This window comes from Takifugu rubripes, chromosome 13 (assembly GCF_901000725.2).
Source record: "Takifugu rubripes chromosome 13, fTakRub1.2, whole genome shotgun sequence".
Lineage (NCBI taxonomy): Eukaryota > Metazoa > Chordata > Actinopteri > Tetraodontiformes > Tetraodontidae > Takifugu > Takifugu rubripes.
In genome coordinates this window covers 13,944,597-13,961,146 of record NC_042297.1, presented here as the reverse complement: position 1 = coordinate 13,961,146, position 16,550 = coordinate 13,944,597, and the positions used below count along the sequence as shown (strand labels likewise).

General features: G+C 43.9%; 1 protein-coding gene across 3 annotated transcripts; it reads left to right on the top strand.

The window, feature by feature from the left end:
* The first annotated feature begins 6,589 nt into the window (after window positions 1–6,589).
* LOC101072481 (RNA binding protein, mRNA processing factor 2) lies at window positions 6,590–16,103 on the top strand. Of its 3 annotated transcripts, none has more exons than XM_011609948.2 (8): window positions 6,590–7,098; window positions 9,175–9,252; window positions 10,293–10,331; window positions 10,504–10,566; window positions 11,523–11,673; window positions 12,530–12,693; window positions 13,909–13,981; window positions 15,041–16,103. In XM_011609948.2, exons 1-7 carry the CDS (start codon window positions 6,835–6,837, stop codon window positions 13,972–13,974), a joined length of 825 nt encoding a protein of 274 aa, XP_011608250.1. In that variant the 5' UTR covers window positions 6,590–6,834; the 3' UTR covers window positions 13,975–13,981; window positions 15,041–16,103. The 3 variants fall into 3 exon arrangements, with proteins under 3 accessions (XP_011608250.1, XP_029702486.1, XP_011608251.1); XM_011609949.1 differs by having other exon boundaries at window positions 6,594–7,098; window positions 12,530–12,678; XM_029846626.1 differs by lacking the exon at window positions 13,909–13,981 and having other exon boundaries at window positions 6,592–7,098; window positions 12,530–12,678.
* The last annotated feature ends 447 nt before the right edge of the window (window positions 16,104–16,550 follow it).

Below are 16,550 nucleotides of genomic sequence, written 5' to 3'. Positions count from 1 at the left end.
TGCTGTTGCACTGTTCGTGTGTCTGTTTTTAATGTCCTCAGATCCTTGCAGCAGAAGGAACTCTGAGCTCTGTTTATTTGGCTTTAATCACTGTGAGGTGTCCGCGCAGTTATGCAAAACATGTGTCACAAATTTGTCCAAAGAACACACAGAAGAACAGCGGGAGGCCAAAGTGTGGTGAGAAACGATGAACTCGGATCGCGATTCGCGTGTTCTGTGCACAAACCCAACAAACACACACCCACCTAACGTGATGGACCCCTCGCTCGTGGTAGATCACCAGTCACCTCTGAAGGGTGACCACAGCCAGCAGCAACCAAAGTTGTCGCTGAAGCAACGCTGTAAAAAGTGACCGGCGTTAACGGCGCGACGGTGTGGTTTTTCACGTCGTCAGAGTCATTATGTTTGTGAGTGGGTAGGGGGCAGTTTACATTCCTCAGCAACACAGATCAAGACCAAGTGTCACAGCTGAGCGTCCCTACAGGAGATTGTCCGCTCTGCACCACAGAAACTGCCCGCAGGCGCAGGGCGTCTCCGCCACTGCTGAGTCTGATGGTTATCAAAAGCCCTTCCTCTCCTTTAAACCCTCAGCCTGGCTACTGTCTTGTAATGGTTTGGTGGCTCCAGCGACACATATGACATTACCGTGCACCCAGAGAAATACTCCTTTTGTTCGCCAGTGGATGGGCAGTAAAAATTCCAGCAAGAACGTCCCTGGGAATGCTGGGCTGACATGTACCACTTTTTACAACGTTTCGAACTGTGCGCTCTTTTCCATCCTTTTCCCATCCATGTTCAGCCCTCCCACCCAAAAAACAAACAAACAAAAAACTTCCTTATTTAGGTTTATTTTATTCTGAAGTGAACATTAAGTCTTCTCCCCCCCGGCTGCTGTAGCCAATGACGAGGCCCCCCACAGTTAATTATCCTTTTTATCTTGTTTTTCCTCTTTTCCTGCTTTTCCCACCCACTTTACAACCCCTTGAGATGCTGGAAGCTGCCTTTCAGCCTGGAATAGCTGGGAATCTGTTGCCCTTTCGTTTGAGCAGCCCCCCCAGCGTCCCTTATTCCATACATAAACAGGAAGTGAAGACCTAGCTGGGGAGAAGGTTCTGAAAGTGTTTATTTACCATCAAACTTATTGTTCATTTGAGTCTTATGCGCTACTATATGATCAGGAGATTTGTCAAGTGTAGTAAAGTGTGTAAAACTTTATTCATACCAGCCCTTTTAAAGCTTTGATGTTAAATAAAACGTATTTAGCGTATTTCCCCCGTATTTAGGGATATCTCAGAGGGATTTCTTTTTTTATCTGCTCATCTCCCTTCATGAGAAAATGACTTTTGAAACGCTCCCAGTGGGTCATTCCTCCAGCATTTCCTCTCGTTGGGAATGATCTGGCTGGAATTCTTCCCCCCACTGTAACAGAAAAGAAGAACTTTTAAACAAATAATCAGATCAAGAAGAAAATCATCTCTGTTTGGTCATTCCTTTGTGCTCCAAAAAGTGTGTGAGAAAGACAGAAAGTCCTGCAACAGTCTCCAGACCTGGGAAGGGTGTTGGAGCAGTTTTAGCCCGCAGTTTCTTTTTTGGCTTCCTATGAGACAATAAACACGCTCACTTTTGGCACCGGCATTGTTGTCATTGTAGAAAACATAACAGTCCTGCAGATCCAGAAGACGGCAGAGAACTGAGGTCACCTCCTCTGTAAAAGTCAATGCGGCACGTTTATTTCAGGCCTTCGAGTCCTGACGAACTTTCCTCTACCTGTGAATGATTAACGGAACAAAACCACCATGGCTGCACGTGGCGGCTTGCATAATCGATGCCTGAACTGATGAAACTAATCCAAATGCCGCTGTGGTAACACAGAGTCGTGTGTCTCTGGGAGGAGGTGGCGGAGCTGTTCAGGGCAGGATGAGAGTGTTCATCACCAAACGTGGTGGCGGAACTGTGCTGTGACTGGACGAGCAGCTGTATTCAAACATGCTCCTCCTGACTTGAAACAAATACACTAATTATCTTCTCATGATTCTCAGAAATGCCTTTTTTTTTAGGTCAGTTTCTGTTGTTTTCCTCGATCATTTCTAGACAATCAGCATTTTTATCTGCCAGCATCCACAGGGCTGAGCTGCTTGGTGCCCTCCAGGAACCTCACCCAGAATAATAGCACAGCATGCCTCCAACCGTATGTTTTCTCCATTGGTAGATAAGGAGTGATTCACATAAGCACATTTTTATCTTAATAAGGTCAAAGTTGGTGGTCGTTTAGTGCAAAGAATTAAAAGAGAAGCTTTTTTTTTTAGGTTATCATGAAATGTTAACCAAGCTGCTGATTAGACAACTCGCTTTCTTACTTTGTTTTAACAACCATCTATTAAAAATCAACTTCTCCTCTTGATAATTGCGTCTGTAAGGAAGCGCTGATGGAAAATGGCAGCTGCGGAGCTCCTCCTGAGTGCAGCTGTAACGTCGAATGAAAGCAAAGCATTAAATTGTTATGTGTGTCATCTGCTGGAGCAACTGTCTCCACTCGACTAAACTCATTCATCTACGCAAATATCCACATATACATCCTGCCGCTCTCACCCAAATTACACTGCTTTTATGCCGAAAACAAACCGGTAGCCGCGTCATGCCCGTCGCCCGTATTAGTTGTTCATATTGATTGATTTCCAGCTGACAGAGGAGCTTCTGCTCTCTTCTTCTTGGTCCTTGTTGTTTCTCACAGTGGGAGGGACAAGTGTGAGAAAAAAACAGAGCAATTTGGCACCAAAATGAAAATCTGTTTCATGACTGATGTAAACTTTGATGGAAGGTTCACCCTCTGGAGGGTGGAAGGCCTATGTTGTTGATTAGCTTTTAATGTATTCCTGAAATAAGCTATTTATTGGACGTGTATTCAGGAAACGTCACGTACGCATGCCTGCTCCTCCCTCGCTCAGTGTGTGGGTGAAGCAGCTTCGAAGTTTCCTCCAAATGGATGTCTGGCTGGACCACAGAGGACACGGAGAACACAAGTTAAGTGCTTTAGCAGCGGGTGATGCTAACGCGCCAGGACGGGCTCAGCGGGGCGTGAAGCAGAAGAGTGCCGTGCGAGGTGACTTATGGGACAATGGGGCCGCTTTTTGCAAATAAAACATGAGGCTTATTCAGAGTCTCTGAGCTGTGCAGTTCAGTTTCTTTCAGGTGTTTGTTGGAATAAAGAGGCAGACGTAAAGATCTGATTTATAGCTGCTGAGCCGGATTATTTATCATGAAGACACACGCTCATATGGTAATTGTTTATTTTATAAGAGTTCCTTTAGCTCCCTAGCATCCATACAGACCCCAGATGTCCGAAAAAGCTTCAAATGTTTAAATGAAAACATCATAAATATTTTAACATGAGCAACTTTTGGAAATGTGGCATAGTAAATAAATGAAAGCCTTTGTTTTGACTGAACTCTTGTCACAGAAACACAAAATGCATGTTTTAAAATGATTTGATAGGGATATATCATTAGAATTCACATTTACACTGACTCTAAGTTTGTAATCTCAACACGATTTGGGAATATTCAACACTGAGCGGAGGGACCTTCGCCCTTCAGGCCTGGACAGGCTCAGCCCAAGTCAGGGATGTGGCTCCGTCCACCGGGGGGCCATTTTTGCCTTTTCTTCCTCATCTTCATTAGATCTGTGAAGATGAGGAAGAAGAAGGAAAAATGGTAGGTGAATAAACATCCTGTCCTGCTTCTTTATTTCACAGAGAAATGCGACGATAACTAGGTTTGGGTTGAATCATCAACACGTGACAACAACCTTGCTAGTTAGCGCGGTGCTAGCTCACGGCTCCTGTTCATTTTGGTACCACGTGTTTTTATTGTTTTGTGTCCTGGTTTTGAGCTGCTGCTCCACGTCAGCATGATGTCACTCCATCCGCAAAGCTGACGTCACTCCCACTGACGCATCAGGTGTATGGCTCCTTTTGATGGAGATGTCAGCTGCCACATCTGGCCAGATGTAAGCCACTTGCGGTGCATTTGTTTCAAGTGGGGTAATTAAGCTGTAGGGCTGCAGAACAAAGCACCATTTATCTGACACTAATCTATCTTTTTAGGGTTTTTCAGACTTTTGTCATAAACAGCAAAAATTAAAAGCTAAATAGAAATTGTTTGAAATGATTATTTTATTTCAATCAACAGATTACAAGCTACTAAGATGGTTCTAATGTCAAGGTAAATAAAGATCATTAGATAGTGTCAACCTGTCCATACAGAACAGAGAAGCAGAATTAACCTGCTTTCTTTAAAATAGGTGATGTAACAGCCCCTAATCTGGGGATAATTGCCCCCATGCATAAAAACAAAGAACTTTAGGTGCTGAATAAATGAATAAACATGCAGAGGCTCCGTCAATATTTCATACATGTGGAGTGTTTCTGAAATGACAAACAGAGCGTAACAAAGCATCTTTAAAACTCCAGCAGCTCGGGTCAGCTCCTATTCTGATTTAGAAAATCAGACGATGCCTCGTTGAAATTGCATTTTAATTTTCTCTAAAGGGAGAGTGAGAATATGAGGTAACAAAAGAGGATATTCGAAGTAAAAAGCTGTAGGTGAAGCTCATACAGGGAAATCAGGCGACAACTGTCAGATCACAGATTGTGACACTTTATAATGCTGCCAAACACTTAGGAGACCTATGAAAGTCCTGCTGTTAAAAGAGGCCTTTAACAGAAAAAACAAACTAGAACGCCTTTTCAAATCATTTACAGACAGGGACAAATTAAGTCTTGTTAATGACACAGTGCCATTTACTGTGATATTGATATTTACAACATATCTGCGTGACAGTAAACACAGCTTCACTATTTTTAGCTCAGATCACTAAAGAATCGCAGAGGGAACGATCTGTCCATCTGTCAGTCCCCTCCGCTACCCAACCCCTTCCAGAACCCCCCCCCCCCCCCCGATTGTGTTCTTATACAAAGTCAGGAAACGCTTTGGCCTTTGAGAGCTGCCTTGTGAGGAAACACACATGCACGCCGGGCGCACGTCCAGGGCCCAACCTTGCTACACAACACCCCCGCCACCACTTATCAGCCAAAAATAACCAAAATACACACAGATGCTATTGTTTAGTTATTGATATTGTATTGATTTAGGCATCTTTGGGAGGGAGGGGGGGCAAAAAGGCCCATTCAAGTCATGACCTTTGATCTTTTAATGTCTGACCTTCAGAAATCATGATGTTGCAGCGATGCTCCTGAACCACCTTTTTAAAGCCTCTTTCACACAAGAATCCACATTTTTGCTCTTGTTTTTTCCTGCTCTGCCTTTCGAAGGCTGTTCAGTGACACTGGGATGATGCCTTCCAAAGGGAAGGAATTGGTTCTGTCGCTGGAAACGGCCCCTCACACCTCAGGAGACGGTGAGGAATTTGTTCACGTGACCAAAATAACCAACGTTGAAGAGAACGCAGCATGTTTTCTTCACTCAGACCAAGCAGGTCGCCCGTGAGGGTCCTGCTGCTTCCTGCGTGTGTGTGAACACACCAACTCCTGATCTGCTGTGTGCGTGTGAATGGAGCCAATCAGGAAATTGACCGTTTCGGACATGCAGAAAAGCATCATTTTTTTACAGACAGGCGAAAGGAAAACATTATTCTGACTGATGTAAATGTGATGAGATGAGATTTATCAAATAACCCATTTTTACACATACAAAATGAACCATTTAGGGTGAGACCTACATTTGCATTTGGCTGATATAACACACACATTTGGATAAGGTAAAACAATAAATACAATTAAAATAATCCATATCATATCCATAATCCCTAAACTGCTCTGCTCTTCCCCTTATTTATCACATTCTTCTATTTTTGTGATTGAATATTTCGTTACTTTCCATTTTTTTTAGTTTATACATTTATATAACATAAGAAACCTTTAAACTGCTGTTGATTTGACAGACAGAAGCTACATGATGCGCAGATGAATGATGCAAAAAACATATTTAAAGTCAATTCTAATTAAAAGCAGATTTTATTCAATTATTTGACGCATCTCCAGCTTTCATCAGTTTTATTTTATTATTTGTGAAGCCATAAAACACTTTGCTACATTATACAAAATTGAATCAAAGCACGTCGCCATGCAAATAAATGTTAGAACATTCAAGTAAAAAAGGGTCATTTTAAATTCAAATATTTTCCCAATCTTTGTAGCGGATGAATACTCTGACAGCAATTGTATATATATATAAAAAAAGTGCCACCTTAAATAATATCGACCAGAATAAAAACAGGTCGATTAAAAAATTTTAAATGAATAAAAAATGTCAGTAATGGGAACCTCAAATCGCGTCTTATAAGCACCCGTTCAGGTGTGGAGGGTACTGATCTCTGGTTCTGCTGATGTGGCGGCGGAGGGACCGAGTCTCCCTGCAACAGCTGAGGCGGATCTGCGGCCTGATAACGGCCCACAGCGGACTCCAACATAATTGATGACCTAATTGAAAAACAGGGAGGGGTATGCGTGTGTGTGCGAGAGAGGGGGAGAAAGTACGCTACGTGTGTGTGTGTGTGTGTATGTGTGAGAGAATTAGTGAGAGAGTGAGGGGGGACAGGAGGGAGAGAGACGCGCTCCAATGAGAAAAGTTTACTTGTTCTTCCTCCGCACACAGCTGAGGGCATTGATGTGAGCGCAGAGGCTTTCTGGTTTTTACGCGCACTTCTTTTCCCCCTGTCTTTCACCCTCACACACGGAGCACCAAGTCCACCTTCTCACCTTTAGTTTAGCGCGTCTCTGGTCTTTTCTTTCCCCCGTTTTCTCCCTCCCTTTTATGAATGATTCTCTCTCGCAGTACTGCCCCTCAGATCTCCACGGATACCTCGCCGTCCTCGTCCGCACGACCTCACCTCAGCACATCTCTCCTCAAGTTCAAACGCCACCAGGACTTCCACGGCAGCTTCAGGCGCACTTGGGGGAAATACCACCCGGCCAAGAAAGACTTGATCCTTTGCGCAGCAGCAGAAGCCTCCGAGCCGCCCGTCAACATGAGTCTCAAGACCGACGCAGAGCCGAACAACAACGTTTCCATTGAGGAGGAGGTGAGTTTTCTCTCTTTTGCTCCGCCGACCAGAACTTTTCCTCCCATAGAAGTCAAATATTGCAGGTCAAACTGCGTCTTTTCCGGTGAAGAGAGACGATTTAAAATGGCCAAACCGCAGAAAACTAAAGGACATTTTACAAAATGCTTGTCTTTTTTTTTTGTTTTGTTTTTTTAAGGAATTATTCTATATATCTTTGGGCCGACTGTGACGTCTCTTTAAATTCCAGACTGGACGTCAGCAGGTGTGTAATTATCAAGCACGAAATGAGCCAATTAACGGAAAACTCAAAAATAACGCCCGAAAGTTTAGTCCTCACTGGATGTAAATTATCCGGATAAAACCAAAATTGTGGTGAAAATTGCAACAACAAAAAAAATTGATTCGGAGCCGTTTGAGAGAAATGAATCTAGTGCTTCCGTTTTTGTTTTTTGTTTTTTAAATTTCTTTCGACATCTTTAGTTTATTGTCTTGACATCAGATGTATTTGTTTACAATCAGAAACCAAATAATGGAAATGGTCACTTATTTTAGTAAAAAATAAAAATTCTCTGGGATGTTGGAATGAATAATTTGGAATCAATTTCATATTCGTGTACTAAATAACAGAAGGTAAATTACCTTAAATTCTCATGGTTGTGTGTGGCACTTGGTTGGCTTTTTTCTCTTTAATGGCTCCTATGGAGTCACTGAGGGGAGTGTGGGGGCTTTTGTTGGTCCCCCCTTTGTTCCCATTATCTTAGAAGAAAACCACATGGGGCCACTTGACTTTTCTTAGCCTAATTTGTTCTCCTGCTTTTTCTGCTCATAATGAAGGTCAAAGATTAAGCAAACAGGCTGAGTTTTGTTGAAGCCGGAACGTCGGCTCTTTCCTGGATTTCTTCAGTCCAAAGCGGATCTGCAGTGCAGCTCTTATAGGTTGAGATGTGCGCCATCTTCCTCCGTTAAAACATCTCCATTCAGTTTGTGTCCAGCTGTGTCGGCCTTGGATTGTCCTACTTGTGGACTTGTAAAGGCCTGAGAATTGCTGCTGTGCGGCACCTGAAAAATGCCGGCAGGGTTGGGGCCGCGGGTCAGAGGAAGGAAATGGTGTCACGCTGTGCGCTGTTGTCCACTGCTGTTCGTCTGGCAGCCCCCATTGTACTGAAGGCCTCCCCACCGACTGGGGAACTAATGGGCCTCGCACTGCACACTTTGTTTCCTCGGCCGCACAGATCTGCGCCTCAATTTGGTTCTGTGTTCGGCCAGAGCGAACCCTCGAACCAGATCCACCAGAGATCCACCCCGACAACTGTCACCTCACACCAGGCTATGCTGCGCGTTGTCCTCCTATGTGGGGACCCAACCTTGAGGCTCGGGGCCCAGAGATGGGGCTGTTTAATAAATGAGGAAGGGAGAATCAAATATTTATACAATTAAAATGGGTTGGGGTTAACTCCAAACCCTGCTTTATTACTCAGATGATATATATTTTAATCCAGCTCTCTGTAATATAAGCAGCCCAGTGGGAATCATCCATCTTCACTTGAACTTGATGCTTTAAGAGCATAAACATCGTCATAAAACCACTATTTTTGGCTCCAAAGTGACGGGTTGCCCTGCTGGTGATGCGGAGGTACTGCAGTTTCAGTGACTGCGTGTATACATTTCTGTTGCTGCAGCTGTCGCCTAAAGATCTGACCACTTACAATCGTACATTTGCTGTTCAAATTCTTTTTTTCCCATGGCTTTTCTTTTATTAAATGAATGTTTTTCGCATTCAATTTCAAAGCTAATCATGGTAGGAAGTGAAGCGCTCGTTTGCACTTGCTGCAGTGTCAACTGGGACGGACTCTTCAGAACTGCGGCCCAGTGACTCATTCCTGGTGTTCAGCTGAGAGCCGTTTGTCTCACGGTGATTCCTTCAGAAATAAAGTGGTTTCCTGTTTGGTGAAGTTCTTTAAATCCATCTGTAGTTCAGGAGCAGTGATGACAGCTGGGGCCGAGCGTTTGAGAGTTTTCTGCCCTCTTGGTCTCTCAAACATGTGGAACGGGCCGAATTTTCATCAGGTGACAAACATTTTTTCCTGTGTGCAGGTACGAACACTGTTTGTCAGCGGTTTGCCGGTCGACATTAAACCGAGGGAGCTTTACCTTCTCTTTAGACCATTTAAGGTAAGTGAGATTGTGACTGAGTGGTGATGAGAGATTTTCATGTGTTCTCTAATAGAATCCGATTCTCGGTCTGTATGGTAGCTGCCCCCGCCCCCCAGGTGCTGGAAGTGAGTCATGGAAAGTCTTTAAATCTTAAACAGTTGGTTGATTGTTTAGTTTATCAGCGCTCCTCTTCTTGTAGCGGAATCAAACGATCTCCTGTTAATAGCAGTGTGCATATTTGCATATATGGAAACGAGGCCACGCCATTGTTTGTCTATTGCTCTGGTTTTGGACTGGACTCCAGTTCCACCCCCCCTTCCCTCCCTGTGTCCTACCTAACCAAATTGGAAGCGGTATCCCTTGCACATGGATGATCTTGTGGAATGTGTAAATGAGTAGCCCTCATGATTGGCCAACCAAAGCCCCTCCGTGATCCAGCGCGTCCACCGTGCAGGAAAAGGCTGATTTCCTCTTACATCACTCAGAGATTGTAAAAACCGCAGGTTTTCTTTTGTTTTCTCGGGTCGCTGTAACTCTTTTCTTCCTGCGGTGTGCAAACATGGCAGTGTGCTGAAATGTGAGTCACTAAAGGTTCTGTGTGTGAAACTTTTTTTTTTTTTTTATCATGGACGCTATCCCAGACACTATTTTTCCAGCCCTGCGTAATCTAAAGATGTTACCAAGGATTTATCACGGCCAGCGTGTGTTTTCTATGGCATAAATCTGGATGGGGAGATATCCCATCCATCAATACTCTTCTGGGCTGGACCATCCTTCATTTCTCAGGAATTTCCTCACGCTATAATGGCCCCATCCTGTTTTCAGTAGCGTTGAAGACTAGCGCTCATTGACCTGAGCATATTTGGGCACGTTGAGCTTCTGTTATTATGGATAAACTGTTATAATTGTAATGTGTTACCTGAAACCGCCCATCACAGAAGGATCTGCCTGCCTCAAAATGAAGGTGCAGGCAGGTTATTTTTGATTCTAGTTGAGGTGTTCATGCCTGACTTCCTGCATGTGACTGGTGGATAATTGGCTATCTTTCTTCCCTGCAGGGTTATGAAGGGTCACTGATTAAGTTAACATCAAAACAGGTGAGGTGGCTTCCACTACTTGGAAGAGTTGCTGTAATACTAAACATGTGGCTGAGATGTGCTTTTCAAAGCTAGACTGAACTAATTGCTTCACAGAATAATCCTCATTGACCAGCAGTTTTGTTTAATAGAAATCAGTTCAAACTGCTTGTGTTTATTTTTTACCTTCCAGCCGGTTGGGTTTGTAACCTTTGACAGTCGGTCTGGAGCCGAAGCTGCCAAAAATGCACTAAATGTAAGCAACACCTTGTTTTCCTTCACGTTTTTATCCCTTCGCTGTTTGAATTTTCCCAAATCTAAAGTCTCCTGTATCCATGTGTTGATGTGTTTTAAACCTGAAGGAACCCGTGACTGGCAGAATAAAACTTAATTCTTACCCCCTAAATTTCTCAAAGCCAACCAATTTTGTCTTTTACAATTCAATGGCAGGGCCATTTTTGGAAAGTGACCAGAGTCCCGTAGCCTTACGGTAGTTTACTCTGACCTTAATACACATCCCTTCTTAGTCTGGTATAGCTCTTTATTTTGCATATCACTGCTTTACTGTGATACTTGTTCTATAGCCACATGTGTAGAATTATTTGGACACATCTTCAGTAGTGTAACCTCTTATTTTGTCACCCAGTAGCCCACAATGGCAGTATCTAACACTCTCTCTCATAGCCTAGCCTTCTTTATGAGCATCACCTCTTAGACACACCAGCAGTCACACACACAGACAACACACAAACACCAAAATACTACTCACCTGCATGTGGGCACAATGCTTAGGGCACAAGAACACAAGCAGGGTTCAGCCACCTCAAAGGAAAGTCTCTCCATCGGCCCTTTTCCTCGTCTCGCCCTCCTCCTGACTCGAGCAGCGGGGCAGGTTCCTCCTCCTGTCAGCTGAAGCTCTCGAGTGCACGAGGAAGAGAGACACAAGCCTGTTCAGGTGTTCCGAGAGCGTATCCTTCGGCTTCGGCATCACCCCGAAAATGTGAGTGAAGGCATCAGGGATTTATCATCCCACAGGAGGGCAGAGGAGGTTTAAGCTGGAGGGAAGCTCGAAGGATACATCTGGAATATCGAGGCACGGCTTTAGGAAAGGAGGCCATGAGAGACAGCTGAGCTGCAGCGCCCCCTTTAACTCAGCCCACCTCCCTTACTCTACTATGTCCTCCTTCCTCCCCTCCTGCGTCTCTCCCCCAGGGTATCCGTTTTGACCCCGAAAATCCCCAGACCCTGCGCTTAGAGTTTGCTAAAGCCAACACGAAGATGGCAAAGAGTAAGCTGATGGCCACACCGAACCCCACAAATATCCACCCTGCTCTAGGAGCACACTTCATTGCACGGGACCCATGTAAGTTGTACGGCTGCACCACTCTAGGCTCTCATCCACTCTCACCTTGGCAATACCAGTACTCAGTTTACCTTTCTGTTCCTTTTTTAAAAGCTGATTTGTGCCGTTAAAGGGAAATAATGCGCAGACATTCAAAGACTTGATCTAACAAATGGACTAACTCACCTCCACATGCATGTGTCATCTGGACTCTTGAGACAGCTGCTTTACTTCTGTCCAGCTGGTAAATTCTCAGTCGGCAGTTGTTCCCAGCTCTCTTTGCCTAAACACCTGCTGGATTCACCAGATTTGGACAGGTGACAACAGGATTAGGCTGCACTCGGACCAGATTTCAATCACCGCGCAAACGTAGGCATGTTCAGTAGAGTGAATGGTCGCAGCGCTTGTGCTGAAATTTTCATGTTGCACGTTCTATAGTATATGGGGTTAAAAGCTGGTGCATTTAAAGTTTGTACTAAAACAGGTTTTTATAAACGTAATATTCTTAGTCGAGAGTCTCGGCAGAGTGCTGGCCAGCACAATAATGACTCCTCCTGTGTGGAATTATATTTGATTTATGCCTGCTGCTGACTGGGGTGAAGGTGAAATTGGCAACAAATCTACTTTCACTTCCAGCCCCAACCGGAAAGGTCGGCCATGATGGATGAAATCTGATCTGAGTGCTGCTCGTCTACAAAATTGACATAAAATAAAACGTGTTATAGAGGTGATAAAGTTACTTCAGTAGGATCAATTGGTGGTAGGTTACAAACCTTTTTAGCCACATTGTGACACAACCCAGGTCCGAAATGAAGCGTGAGTGTATCGGCCTGATGTTGAAGCTCGGTCAGCCCTCTGTTTACCTGTACTTCCTCAGATGATCTGACAGGGGCAGCACTGATCCCAGCATCTCCGGATGCCTGGACTCCTTACCCTCTGTACACCACTGAGCTGACTCCAGGCCTCCCTCATGCAGCCTTCCCTTACCCAGCAGCTGCTGCTGCTGCTGCGGCCCTGCACGCCCAGGTGAGGGACCAACCGGTGTGTGTATCTCTTACCTTCACTTTTTTCCCCCCCAGATGCCAGTAGAGGACACTGACGCTGCAACGTAATGTCCAATTGCTGAGACAGAATAGTAAAACAAAGAGGATAAAAGATGCACAACTGGACCGTTTTACTGCACGTGTAAAGTCTGAAGTGACAGCCACAATTTCAAAGGTTAAAATGGAAAATCTGCAGTCTGCCAGTAGTGATGTATATGCAGCACTTTCCTCAAATCCCTCTGATTGTTGTGGTACAAGAACTAGATTTAAGTCTAATCTTTAATGGTGTGTTGGAGGATAAATTGTTTTTGTGGAGTTGTATTTGAGTTATCGAAAATTTCAGGACCTGAAGAATGATCCTGTAGGAGTTGGTTAGCCGCAGCGGTTCTGATCACCTGGAGCGAAGTAGTTTTATTTCTGGCTTCTCACTCAAAATGAAACTGTTTGCAGTGAAATGTTGACATTGTAAGTTAATCGTCTAAATGCTGATGCACTACAGCGGAGGGCAGGACTTGAGTAACAATAGCAATGGAAAATATTTCTCTGGTTGGGTCATTTGGAGTTCATTGTGAGCCAACTTCCTGCTGCAGTGCAATCACGCTGCAGGGTGGGCAGCTCTTACACGGGCCATTTTGTCGGGCACAGGAGGCCGAGGAATGTCAGGTATTCACTTGGAGAAATGGTCCGCGCCGATGGCTGCTCCCGGAGGTGCCAACTTGCTGTCCGTTACTGTTGGACCATAATCAGCGAGCGTAGCCAGATTTAATTGTAGTCTGTTGAAAGAACTGTCAGAAAGCACCGCCCCCCTCCCCTCAGAGTTCATGTCCAAGTAACCACTGTCCCCTGGAAGATCTGTTAGACCTCAAGGAAAGATGTCAGACCTCTTATTTAGGGCCCCTGGTCTGTGTAAATCTGCGTCCTGCCAGGTTTTATTGCAGGTGTGGTAAAGATGGAGGGCTCTTATGGAGATGTTGTGTGGAGAGGTCGAGCTCTCAGTCTCCAGCTCTGGTAATTACTCGGGACCATTGTCCTCCGAGCAGCTACAGCACCCCAGTTCCCATGGCTTCAGCGAGCAGGTCTTAAAGGGGCGGTCCTCCAAAACCTGTCTGTCAAAGAGTAAAGTGTCCATTGATTTTAAAAACTGCAGACTTGAGAAGTGCAGGACTGTAGTTTTTGGTCTGGTGTACACATGACTTTGTTTGTGTTTCTTTAGATGCGCTGGTACCCTACTCCCTCTGAGACTTCCCAGCCTGGATGGAAGTCCCGGCAGTTTTGTTAGATATTTAGTGAGTAACCTTTGGTCCAACCGTGTTTTTTTTTTTACCTGTGATTTGCCAACATTTAACATCTCCTGACTGAAAATGAAAACTGCAGAATTCAGTGAAAAATGATGCAGCCTGTGAGACTGAACTGTTCCTCAAAGTCTCCATCAGTCTGGCACACCAACAATCCTTTCTCTTCAAATTTGTTGTTCTAAGTACTAATGCCTAAAATACATTTAGAAAGTCTTTTTTTAAATTTCTTCAGAGTTTAAGCTAAAATTTAGGCAGTTTTTTTTTTATTGCAAGAAATTTCAAATATACATGACCATTCTTTTCACTGTGTATATGTATTAATTGATGTGTTTTTGTTCAAGGTGAAGATAATTTGAACCCAGCTATAAAGTTGGGAACATTACTTTTAGCAATATACTTACCCTGTATATGCATGCTAATGTTTCTGCCCTGTTTAGCATTAATTTGACTCTGTAAATACATGAAACGGCAAATACCTGGAGTGGAAATACTCGCGTTGTCAAGAACCCTGTCACCTGTATTAGCAGTTCACGCTAACCTTTACCAGCTGTCTATGGCTCCAGACTCGAGCCCAGTTTTATACGTGTATTTTAATGGTTCACGGCCAATCTGCAGGAGGTTGTGGTTTTTATCGGATTACGACAGTGACATTTGTTGATGTGAACACGTCCATAGCTGCAGCCTTGTTTCCTCACGCTTAGCTTTGAGTGTGCAGCTCAGGTATACTGGCAGATATTACTTCTGATACCACTGGGCCAGATACTTCTGTGTATAGACACTAAAAGTGATCTTTCAAGGTGCCAGGATGCAGGCCTTGAATTATTTTGTTAATGCAAAAAATGTGCATTGAGAAAATTAAATTGATGTAGCGTTGAGGGCCACCGGTTCAGAACTGGTCACGCTTGTGCTCAGGATGGTGAAGTCGGCTCGAGTCTGAAGCCGTCGACTGCTGGGGAAGTTATTGTGAAGCACAGCTTCATCTTCTGTTTTGTCAAATGAAGCCTTTGTTAGCGTGGCTGAGCTAACCCTCTTCCTTTCTGTTCTCTCCAGGCCTCTGGAAACCACACCTTTGTCCAGCTGAAGTGAGGTTTGCCAAGCTCTTCATTAATTTAATCAGGTTTATTTAACGGACAAATGTGCATTACTATAAACAAACAGTATTTATACCTCCTCCCAATTGCCTCCAGTTGGGAGTTTGAGTCGAAACCACCTTGCCGTCGACAATCTTTAGCATTTTCCCGGCGACTATTGCGGTACCACCTTAGCACTTCCAAAAAAAATAAAATAGAAAGTCCTTGTAAACCTCTGGATCAAAACTGCTGAGGAAAATTGGAGTAACCGTTGTTAAGCTAGTCCTTCCATGGGTTGCCGCTGCTCCTGGGAGGTTTAGAAGTCATTGCATGTTAGTCTTTTTGGCATGAATTTAGAACGCAGAATTCTGTGTATCCTAATTTTCTTAGTGTTTGTGTTGCCTCTTGGCCTAGACAGCAAAACACTCTTTTTGGGTTTGTTGTTTTCCTGTAGAACCTTGGTCTTACCTCTGTGAAAGCTAGGCTGTTGTGTAAATGGCTTATCTTGCATGGACCTTGTGAATGCCTCCCTATGTTCGATGACAATCCCAGTCCCTCTGATCATATCAGTGTCTGTCATTATTTGAGCAAAGGAAAGTACAAATATTTTTGTACTTTTTGTGAAATGTAATATTTATGCATTTTTATGCAGCTAAATAATGAACATGTATAAGTTGGATGTTTAGTCGTCTCTTGTGTTTTTGGTGTTACTTTTGATCCTATAATCCTGTCAATGTAGTTTTAAAGAGGAAAAAAAGTGCAATTTGTTTAAAGGGGAAGTGGGTATCTGTCAAACATGGTATTCTGAACATGGCTTGTGCCGTTCTGCTAAAATGAGATTGCTGTAAAAGATCTGTCAGAATGTGAAACTGGACTACAAACGTAAAGGGTTGCTTTTTCTGGGGGGTGGGGGCCATTTTGAAATGGAAAGCAGGATTAGTGGAGGAATTTAGTTTGTGGTTTAGAAGATGTTTGTCTTTGTATCTGCTGTGCATAAGATGTAAAAATAAAACCCCATCTTATGAATAAAAGAAGTGAATGCACGTGTGTTTGGACATCTGTCATTTGTTTCTGCAGCGACTCGGATTCTGTGTGCCAGCACAGGGACTGGACCTGCGGACATCAATAATGAAAGGTTTTTCATGGGTAATGCAACATTATATTAGTGTTTTTGGATCATGCGTAGGGCTGACCTCCACACTGCCCCCCTAAGACTCTGCCCAGCCACCCGTGAAGGCTCCTCCAGGGACTCATAAGTGACTGTTCTCAGTATAACCAGCTGCTTGATTGTGGGTTTGGTACCATATTGTGCCATTTATGGTAAATAAATGATGGGTACTGGCACATCAAAAGCTTCCTTTTACAGCATCACTCAGTCTATCCATCTGTCTGATTTATTAATATTTTTAAAGCAAATATTTCTAAAACAATTTATGGCATTAAGTGTAAAATGAGTAAAAGCCACAATTGCAACAGAATTTGACCTATGG

Bases quoted from the DNA above. Each gene is read 5' to 3' on its own strand.
- LOC101072481 (XM_011609948.2), top strand. From the start codon at position 6,835: ATGATTCTCTCTCGCAGTACTGCCCCTCAGATCTCCACGGATACCTCG. The intron at 11,674-12,529 runs GTAAGTTGTACG...GTACTTCCTCAG, and splicing joins CTTCATTGCACGGGACCCAT to ATGATCTGACAGGGGCAGCA. The intron at 12,694-13,908 runs GTGTGTGTATCT...GTGTTTCTTTAG, and splicing joins CCCAGGTGAGGGACCAACCG to ATGCGCTGGTACCCTACTCC.